General features: G+C 54.0%; 1 protein-coding gene across 1 annotated transcript; it reads right to left on the bottom strand.

Annotated features, from left to right (window-relative positions):
- Window positions 1-9,143: 9,143 nt before the first annotated feature.
- Window positions 9,144-9,796, bottom strand: LOC119341160 (protein TIFY 11e-like). Its single transcript, XM_037613035.1, has one exon. The coding sequence runs from the start codon at window positions 9,689-9,691 to the stop codon at window positions 9,248-9,250; it is 444 nt and encodes a 147-aa protein (XP_037468932.1). The 5' UTR covers window positions 9,692-9,796; the 3' UTR covers window positions 9,144-9,247.
- Between the last annotated feature and the right edge of the window lie 925 nt (window positions 9,797-10,721).

Raw genomic sequence — 10,721 nt, 5'->3', positions numbered from 1 at the left:
GTGGCGCCGGTGTTTCTCAAGCCGAACGTCATGGTCAGGTAGCAGAAGGCTCCAAACAGTGTGATGAAGGCGGTCTTCAGTCTGTCGGCCGGGTTCAGCTTGATCTGATGATATCCTGAATATGCGTCTAGGAAACTCAACAGCTCGCATCCGGCTGTGGAGTCTATCACCTGATCGATTCTCGGCAGAGCAAATGGGTCCTTGGGGCAAGCTTTGTTGAGGCTCGTGTAATCAATACACATCCGCCACTGCTTGTTCTTCTTCAGCACCAGTACTGGGTTTGCCAGCCACTCTGGAGAAAACACTTCCATGATGAAGCCGGCTGCCAGGAGCCGGGCTATTTCTTCTCCAACAACTCTTCTTTTTTCTTCTGGCAGGCGGCGCAAGGGCTGCCTGACGGGCTTCATATCAGACCGGACGTGTAATTTGTGCTCGGCGAATTCCGTCGGGACACCAGGCATGTCCTTGGGGGACCATGCGAAGATGTCGCGATTCTCACGGAGGAAATCGACGAGCTCGCCTTCCTATTTGCTGTCAAGGCCTGTGCCCATGACAGCGTATCTCTCCGGGTGCTCCGGGTCTAGCGGTATCTTCTTTGTTTCTTTGGCCGGCTTGAATGATCCTTCTGCTTCCGACTCCTTGGGGTCGGGCGATAACTCGGGCTGCTTGCCGGCCATCGCCACGACCCGATCAAGAAGTCGTTTCTCAGCCGCGATCACCAAGGACTCGGCCAGCCGACTACTTCCGGCCGTGCAAGCGGACGACTTCCTGTAGTCGCCGGACACGGTTAGGATTCCCTTGGAACTCGGCATCTTCATCTTGAGGTAGGCGTAGTGGGGGACCGCCATGAACTTGGCCAAGGCGGGTCGGCCAAGCAATGCATGATATGGGCTTTCGAGGTCCACCACCTCAAACCAAATTGGCTCTCGGCGGAAATGATCCTTGTCTCCGAAGAGGACATCTATTAGGATCTTGCCGATTGGGGAGCAGGAAAGGCCAGGGACGATTCCGTGGAACACAGTCCGGCTGCTCTGAAGCTGTCTTCGCTTGATTCCTAATTTCTCCATTGTATCCTTGTACAAGATGTTGACACTGCTGCCTCCGTCTATCAGTACTCGCGAGAAGCGAGCGGCCCGCCTATCAGTGGCGAGTGTGGCCCTTAAGACCAAGGCATAGGAGCCTGGACTCGGCATCACCTCTGGGTGATCAGCTCTGCTCCAACTGATAGGCTTTTCGGACCAATGCATGAACTCTAGGGGACTTGATGCAACCGCATTCACTTCTTGCTGCTGCTGGCGCCTACTGCATCGGTCATCTGCTACACTGGTGAACACCACATAGGCTCCGTGCTCATCCGGGAACTCGTCTTGTATTGCGCCTGTGGAGGAGGTTGCTGGGGCGGCTGTGGAGGAGGTGGCCCAGCAGGAGGGGGAGGGAGCAGGCCGTCTCCCTTGGCGATTCTGGTCAGCCAGTGGCATTTCCTGGTGGTGTGGTTTGACGGCTTCGCGCCGCTGTGGAACTTGCAGGGACCGTCTAGAGTCTGTTCATAGGATAAAGTCGGTAGCCAGTTGGACTTGCCGCCCTTCTGTCGCTTTGCTGGAGGCGGTCCCTCCAACTGCTGGTCTTCTGCTGTTGCCACTTGCCGACTGTTGGAAGTCGGCTGCGGGGCTTTGCGCTTTTGGTCATTCTGCTGTTGCCGCCGACTGGTGTCTCTAGCCGGAGTTCTTGGAGCCTGAGGGGCGACTTTGCCAGTCGTGCTGACCCGAATCTCCGCCTTCATGGAGGAGTTGGCCGTGGCGTACTTGTACGCTGTGATCAGCAGCTCATCGAGGGTCTCCGGCTCGTCGCAGAGGAGCTTGTGCTTGAGGAGGGTGCCTTCTCTGCACCCGGCAGTAAAATACTCGATGGCCTGCACCTCGTGCACGCCCTCGCAGGAGTTCCGGACTTCACCCCAGCGCGTGAGGTAGTCGCGAGTAGACTCGTCAAGGCCTTGCACGCACAAGGAGAGTTGGCGTGGTTTGGGAGGTCGCTTGTACGTGCTGGTGAAGTTGCGGACGAAAGCCTCGGTGAATTCGACCCAGCTGTTGATGCTGCGAGGCTTCAGACTGTTCAACCACGTCCGGGCCGAGCCCTGGAGCATGAGCAGGACATATCTTACGGCAACACGCTTGTTGCCGTTCGCTATGTTGACGGCGGTGGAGTAGTCAATCAGCCAATCTTCCGGCTTCACGGTGCTGGTATATTTGGGCGTGTCTCGGAGGAGCATGAACCCTTTGGGGAAGGGCTCATCTCAGATGTGGGGTCCAAAGCAGGGGGGACCCAACTCGTCTTCTTCTTCCAGTGCCAGGGATCGGTGGAGTCGGTCGATCCGGTGGCGGGCGTCGTTCTCTCCGACTCCCTCTCGGCGGCCAAGGCGGTCGCCGAGAGTCGGATGTTCCACGGGCGGCGGGGAGACTCGCCTTTCTCTGCGGGGAGGGGGAGGCAGGTAGTCGTCCCGCCGTTCCACCGCTTTGGGGCGGCCGTCTTGGTCGCGCTCGATGGTGATGCGAGTCCGACTGTGGCTGACAGCCGGCTCCTTGTCCTTCTTCCCACGGGCCCCGCCAGTCGGCGTCCGAGACGTCACACCTTGGTCTCGGCGAGGCGGCGAGTCATCGTTTTGACGCTGCGGCGCCTCGGTGCGGCAGCCGGCATCATTCTGCGTGGCGGCCGCGTCGAGGAGCTGCTGAACTCGCTCCGTCATTACGCGGCGCTCTTCGCCTTCGAAGTTGTCGAGCTCGTCTGCCGCCGCCTGGGCGGCATGGATATTCTCTGCGGGCGTGGCATACACAGGGCGATCGGCCCCGAAAAGGTTGGCGATTGCCGCTCCACGCTGTCGGACCGCGCCTAGGCGGCTAGGCCCAGTCGGAGCCGGCGAGCCGCCTATGGCGCGATCCATCTCGCGTTGGTAGGCTTCTGACAAGCGCCTCATGCTTGCCAGCTTCTTCGCGCCTTCGACGAGCTGGAGGCGGAGCGCCTCCAGCGTCTCGGCGTCGGCGTCTTCCGGAATCGGCGCTGCAAGGTCTCGCAGGGCCGCGTCAAGCGGGTCGTGCGCTCCTTCGCCGGAGCGCTCGCCGTGCTCGACGACGAGGACCTCAGTGACGGTGCTTCCGCCACTCCCCGCGCAAGGGAGCGGCTCGTCGTAGACCACCACGTTGGTGGGGAACGCGTCGAGCGACGCGGTGGCGGAGTCGACCAGCATCGGGTCGGTGGATCCTATGGACTCCAGGTCCGCGGCAGGCTCGCCGGCGACGTGGAGTTGGTTGAGGAGGCCCGCGAGGAGGCTCTCGGGGACACTCGTGCCTGCATCGGACGCAGGCTCATCAGAGAGGCGAACCTCGCCGATAAGATCGGCGAGGCAGCTGGCCGCACAGGCGATCTCAGCGCCGTGCAGCGCGTCGACACAGACGCCATCCGGCGTGCCGGGCTAGCTGTGCTCGCCGGGGAGGAACAGGGTTCCCGTCCAGAGCAGATCTCCGGGCGACGGTGCACCTCGCCCCATGGTGGGCGCCAAATGTCGGGGGTTGAGTACGACATATGCCAAAGGATGGCTTATCATGGTGGGAGCGAGTAGAACGTCGTCGGTGCCTGGAAGCCGGATGAGGCGAAGACATGCACGACGGCGGAACTTACCTAGCTTCAGGGCTCTCCTAGGAGATAACACCCCTACTGCTGCTCTGCGGGGTCTCCGCATGATCACTAAGGCAAAGTGACTACAATGGTGCTCCTGGAGCTGTTTCGGGAGGCAGGAGAGGGCAAGGCTAACTCTCTCCTCCCTGTGCTATCTGGTCTATCTTTATCTAGGTCCAAACCCTTTGCATGGGTGCCCCGGGGGTTTATATAGGCCTACCCCTCGGGGGTACAATAGTAATCCGGCTGGGCGCGGGTCCCAGCCGTCTGTCTCTCAGGCCGCCGTCTTCCCCGCCGGCTTCTAGGGCCCACTGACTGGCGGGTCCCGCGGACAGTCTTGATACTGTAGCGGCACTCTTGGTGACGCAAGCTTGGTCATTGGGTCGTGGCAACAGTGCCGCCGTCTATCGGGCGATCACTGTCGCCATTCCCCATCCTATCTGGTTAATGGCTCGTGGGGCCCTGGGGAGGAGTCAGCCGGCTCCTAGGGGGCCGACTCCCATAGGTCCGTCTTCAGGGCGCCCAGGCCGCCTTCGGCCCACCCACTGACAGGTGGCCCCGCCGTCTTCGGGTCGTACAGGCCGGCGTCGTGGGCACAGTACGAGGCGCATTGTAGCTGAGGTCAGGGCAGGCATGGCAACAGTGCCGCCCCTCGCCAGAGATCTTCCAGCGATACGGCTCACTGTAGCCATGCGGGCCCTTCGTAAGCAGGGGGGAACGGCCACGCCGTGACCGTACCCCACGTCGTACTTTGGGACGAGGGAGGAGTCATGGACCGACTCTCCATAGTCGGCCTCTCTGGAGGTCGCCAGCTCGGAGTCGGCTTGTCTGGGAGTCGCCGTCTGGGACTCGGCTTGTCTTGGAGTCGCTCCTGGGACTCGGCTTGAGGGGCGCGGCCTGCCCCGATGTCTTGAAAGGGCCTGGGACTCGGGTCAGCCTACTCGTGGCCCAATGCTCCGACACTGTTGCTGCTTTTTCTTTAGGCTATTTGTCGTGGCCATAAGCGTGCGTTTAAAACGCTCTTGTTCGACAGGATCCTCAGGCACGACAAATTCGTCGTCGTCGAGGCTTGCCTCGTCTCCGGAGGGAGGCATGTAATTATCGTCCTCTACCTCTTTGTCTGCCGCTCTCTCATGAGGGCTGGCTTCTCCATCCTCCTATGGTGAATCTTGCTGGAGGGGGTTGTCTTCGGCACTGTCCGGGGTGTTATTATCTCCGGTGCCGGAATCTCCATTCTTGCTGTGGCGGGATTTTGAGCGTCGCCGCTGGCGCCGGCGTTTAGGCTGTATTTTGGAGGGGTCATCCTCCACTGTTCCATCGCCATTCCCATCCTTTGGGATGTCCACCATGTATATGTCGTATGACGAGGTGGCTTTCCAGTGCCCTGTGGGCGCTGGTTCTTGGTCGTCTCCGGCATCGTCGTCCATACCGTCGATGTCTTCGGAGTCGAAATCTAGCATGTCGGTTAAGTCATCGACAGTGGCTATGAAGTGGATGGTGGGTGGGTTTTGAATTTCTTCGTCGTCCGCATCCCAACCATCCTAGCCATAATCCGGCCAAGGCTCTCCTGATAAAGAGAGGCACTTTAGCGAATTCAGGATGTCGCCGAAAGGCAAGTACTGAAAGATGTCCGCAGCGGTGAACTCCATGATCGGCGCCCAATCGGGTTCGATTGGCAGGAGCGCGGAAGGTTCGGGGTCCGGAGAGGAGTCCGGCACCTTGGAGTCACGAGCTTCACAAGGGACAGGGTCGGTATTCGGCTCCATCACCGTAGAGGTAGCAGCCCCCGAGGCGGTGTCTAGCCACCCATCCTCGATCGGCGCGGTCGGCTTCGAGTTAAGGGTTGGAGCGGACTCTTGTGCAGCCTCCAGGGCACTGTCCGGCGGCAGAACTAAATCATGCCCATCGTGACAGTGCAGCACGCTCGGCTGTGGCTCGAATCCGTCGAAGATCAAGTCTCCACGGATGTCGGCCGTATAGTTTAAACTTCCAAATCTGACCTGATGGCCAGGGGCGTAGCTTTCGATCTGCTCCAGATGGTCATGTGAATTGGCCCGCAGTGCGAAGCCACCGAATACGAAGATCTGTCCGGGGAGAAAAGTTTCGCCCCGGACCGCGTCGTTGTTGATGATCGAAGGAGCCATCGGGCCTATGGGCGACGACACAGAAAAACTCTCCATGAAAGCACCAATGTCGGTGTCAAAACCGGCGGATCTCGGGTAGGGGGTCCCGAACTGTGCGTCTAGGCGGATGGTAACAGGAGACAAGGGACACGATGTTTTTACCCAGGTTCGGGCCCTCTCGATGGAGGTAAAACCCTACTCCTGCTTGATTAATATTGATGATATGGGTAGTACAAGAGTAGATCTACCACGAGATCAAGGAGGCTAAACCCTAGAAGCTAGCCTATGGTATGATTGTTGTTCGTCCTACGGACTAAAACCCTCCGGTTTATATAGACACCGGAGAGGGCTAGGGTTACACAGAGTCGGTTACAATGGTAGGAGATCTACATATCCGTATTGCCAAGTTTGCCTTCCACGCCAAGGACAGTCCCCTCCGGACACGGGACGAAGTCTTCAATCTTGTATTTTCATAGTCTTGGAGTCCGGCCAATGATGATAGTTCGGCCATCCGGACACCTCCTAGTCCAGGAGTCCCTCAGTCACCTTTCATCTCCTTTGTTGCACCTAATGAAACTTCTTTGAGATAAACTAGTTAAAACATTAGTTCCTTGAGATATGGTGGCATTAATTACCAAAATCCATCAAGGTGATTAATTGCACTTTCATTTGTGCACTATCATTTGAGGACAAGAAATATTTTGTGGGCGCAGTTGTCATATTCGTAGCAGAGGCAAATTGCGCGTGGCAGTCATAGGCCATGGGTGAGCCGCAATGGACTTGGTCTAGGCAAGGAGGCTAAAAGTGGCAAGCAAGGGAGGCTATAACATAGGGAGGTCCTATTTGACGGTCCTTGCGTCAAACAGACGTGCTAGCCGCTGGCCTGGACGGCTGGCCTGGGCCGGCCCATTTGGCATTCGCGAGGTGAAAAAACGCGAAAAAACACGAGCGGTCGCGCTGGGTTTTGAACTTGTGTACGATGGGGTGCGCCCGCTGTGCTAGCCGCTGCCACAGAATAGCTCTTGCGCTAGAATTGCAGCACAGCCCTTTAAGAAACAAACAACGTCGGCAAAACTTAGGCGAAAATTCCCAAATACACGCCCCAGTGAGTGATCGAACCAAGGTGCTCATGCTAGGGAACTCGAATCACTCGCCACTGTAATTCCTCGGAATTTGTGTCTAAAATAGAAGCCCGCTGTATATGGAGTATATGCCACAACAGAATTAAACTTTTTTGAATTTGAGATGTAACTTTGTTTTTGAAAAGGTAAATATTTTTGGAAACGCGAACATTTTAAAAATTGAAATCATGAACATTTTTTTAAATGGAGTAAAACTGAAATTATGAGAACATTTTCCGAAATTACGAACAACAATTTTAAAAAAAGCAAAATAATTTCTGAAAAACTGCACCAAAAATTGGATATGAGAACATTTTGGAAGTTACAAACTTTTTTTCAAAATAGGAACGAATTTCTAAATTCCATGAACATTTTTTGAATTTTTGAACAAAATTTGAAAACATGAACATTTCTTGAGTTTGTGAATAAATTTGGAAAGCTGAAATATTTTTCGAAATTCCAGATCATTTTTTGAATTTGTGTTCAAAAATTGAAAATGCAAACATTTTTTTAACTTACCCGAACACTTGTTGAATTTGAGAACAAATTTTCAAAATAAGAACATTTTTTTTGAATTTGTGAACAAAATTTGAATGCGGCAACATCTGATGAAAATCCCGATTTTTTATGAGTTTGTGAACAAATTTTCAAAATATGAACGTTTTTTCAATTTCTGAACAAAATTTTGAAAGTGGGAACATTTTCTGAATTCCGAAACATCTACTAAATTTGTGAACAGAAAATTGAAAATGTAAACATTTTTAGAATTCTGTAAATTCTATTTTTTTATGAATTTTGAACATCTTTTTATTAATGAACCAGACAAACATTTGAAATTATAAATTTATTTTGGAATTTCTGGACAAAATATCAAAACAGTAACACTATATGAAAAAATGAACTAATCTAAAAAATATGAATTTTTAAAATTTCTGAACATTTGTTAAAAAATAAACTTGACAAAATAAAAGAGATAAAAAGGAAAAGGAAAAAAGAAATAAAAAAGAACACGAAAAAGGAGAGAAGAAAAAAGAAACAGGAAAAAAAAAGGAAAAAACGGTTTAGGAACCTTGTAGAAGGTTCCCAAAACCGGTTGGAAACTTCCAGTAGGCCCCCCAAACCATGATCCGTGGAACGCTTCTAACGGCCCAGCCGTCTCGGTCGATCGCTTGGACCGCGCGTGCGACACCCCGACAATTTGACGCAAAACGCGTTAAATAGGATTTTCCGGCTACAACAGGCAAGCAATGACAAGCAAATGAGGCATTGAACAAAATAGACCTTTCCGCAAAAAAAAGAGCAAAATAGGCCTGGCTTGGCCTTCTTCCTCCTCCGGCTACTTCTTCCTTTTGTACCAGACGAGTGTACAATCTCTCGCTCCTCTACCTTTGACCTGTACTCTTCTCATCCTTGACTCTCTTCTCCGGATTGTACCTCCTCCGTAAACCTTGGTTTGTTGAATCTTACTCACACACCGAGAACATTTTATCCTCCCATTTCTTTCGGTTTGGGACTAATTTGTTCCATCCTGATATAGGACCGTGACACCTCTTGGATGCTGTCGATTGTCATCACGCACATCAAGGGTGGGGCCCTGGCATATATTTTGTGCAGGAAAAATAATTATTAGAAACATTTAAATTTCTTGCTATCATTCGCGCCACACCATTTTTGTAAATATCAAATTTCTGTTCTATTGACAGATTAGGCAAATCTTAAAAATGTTCACATGCCTTTCTACAAAGCTTGAATTTCTGTTCACATGCCTGTTCACCGTTTTTGTAAATCCATCAAACTTGAATTTGCACCTGCCTTTTTACAAAGCTTTATACTGCAGTGCAGTAGTATAACAACCCAGAGGCAATGACATACGCGTTCAATAGTCAAGGACACAGAACTGGAACAAGATGAGGAAAAACGGCGACTGTCAAAAGAGGTGTCTGATGAAACTGAACTTGATCCAAGCGACACTTATTCAGAAGGGCCGATGCAGTCCAAGCCTGACATGCACACTGCTGGGCCACAATTGTATAAGACAGCGAGCAGAACAGGTGAGGTGGATCATAGAACTGAACCGAAGTACTCTGGCAAGGGGGATCTCACTTGAATTCAGCCTCTCTGTGTAGTTGTTCCTGTGGTTGAGAAATCCGTTCCTGGACATTGTGACAGTAGTTCCTGTGATCTGTGTGTAGTGGGATCGAAACAAGTACAGTAGTCTCATGGGAACACTCAGTTTAATGTCAATGGTGATATATATTTGCAGTATACAGTTTATTGGCGAGCTCCAATAAAACAGCTAAGCATGTACACTTGGTGAGCCTCTAAGCTTAACACGAATCAGAGCGTAAGCGTGAGACGGTTACAAGAGGCCGCGCCGCCGTCGGGGCGGCTGTAGGGGACGGCGCGCGCGGCGACCCTTCCCTTGCGCTTCTCCATGAACCGCTGCAGGGACGCCTTCCTCGCCATGGGCAGGTCGCCATCCGCTGCCTCGCCGTCCCCTCTCTTGGTGCCTGCAGCGGCAGCGACACGGAGCAGCTCGGCCGCCCTGTCGGCCGGGACCTCGTCCAGCACCAGCACCTGCCCGCCGTAGAAGATGGTCATCTGCGCGTTCGCCGGCGCAGGACCTGCCGCTTGCTCGTCTCGCGCGGGCACTTCCGCTCCGGGCATGAGGGGGAGGACCACCGTGGCCGCCGGCCGCGCCTCCGCCGCCTTGATGCAGCGGCTGAGAACGCCGCACGCTGCAGCGAACCGTAGGCCCTTAGCGCTCCCTGTCGCCGCCATTGCTTGCCGGTCGGTCGATGGATCGATCGGTCGCCCTGTACGCTCTGGAAGCCTGGCTAGCTCGCAGTGCCTCTGCTAGTTGATCGGGTGTTGGTTGCAGGAATAATGAAACGCTGATGGATTAGGAGGTGGTGAGATGGGTTTGATTTATAGGAATCGCGCGTCCTGTGGGCTGTTGCTGTCAAATAGGGGGGACGTGGGGTGCTTCTTTCTGGTCGACTTTGGCACCAAGAACACGTGCTCGTCGAGGGACTGCACGAAAATTTCAACGTGGTTGTTAATTCGGCGGCAGGCAGACAGATCAGAAATTGACGGACCGGATACTTTTCGCGCTGCCGACTCCGGTGCAGCGCCATGTATGCTGGGCATAACACATCAGTTAGATTAGTGATAACCTACAAGGAGTAGGCCTCGTACAAGGAGGGGCCACCACGCGGAAAAAACGCTAAGGCGATAGGCGGGCGATTGCTAGGCTGTGCTAGGGTTAGGGTTTTGCCAGCGGGGGTGGTGAGCTTACGGTGGTGGATAGGGCGGCGATGGCGCTTCCCTGGACACAGACCGGTGGTGTTTCCCTTCGCTAGGGGCGGTGCTAATGGCGGAGCGGGAAGACGGGAGATCGTTGAGGACTTCAGAGAAGATGGCATCCGGGGTTGCGGCGGCGGCTACTCCAAAATCGACGGGCAACCCCTCGATCGGCTTCAACCGGGGGCGGAGCCAATCCAAGGAAGGAGTCGTCGGTGGCCAAGGCTACACCGGTAGGAACGGCGACCACCGACAAGAGGACATCGATGAACCCATCTATGGGGCAGAACACAGCAATGGCTTCAAACCAGAAGAAAGCTGCGACAGCGGGCGCGGTGGTGACCAACACTCCCCCGCGCAACCTTGGAGATTCAGCTAGTCGGAGATGCTCCAAATCCCCAATTGCGAGCAAAACTCCGGATCCGACGTCGAGTCTCTCTGCGGGGCTTGGGGGGGTGGTCTTAATGGATAAGGAGGCTGAGGGGATGGTTTTTCCTGAACCAGAGCA

Source organism: Triticum dicoccoides, chromosome 7B, assembly GCF_002162155.2.
Source record: "Triticum dicoccoides isolate Atlit2015 ecotype Zavitan chromosome 7B, WEW_v2.0, whole genome shotgun sequence".
NCBI classification, from domain to species: Eukaryota; Viridiplantae; Streptophyta; class Magnoliopsida; order Poales; family Poaceae; genus Triticum; species Triticum dicoccoides.
This window is presented reverse-complemented; position numbering and strand designations above follow the sequence as displayed.

Bases quoted from the DNA above. Each gene is read 5' to 3' on its own strand.
- LOC119341160 (XM_037613035.1), bottom strand. From the start codon at position 9,691: ATGGCGGCGACAGGGAGCGCTAAGGGCCTACGGTTCGCTGCAGCGTGC.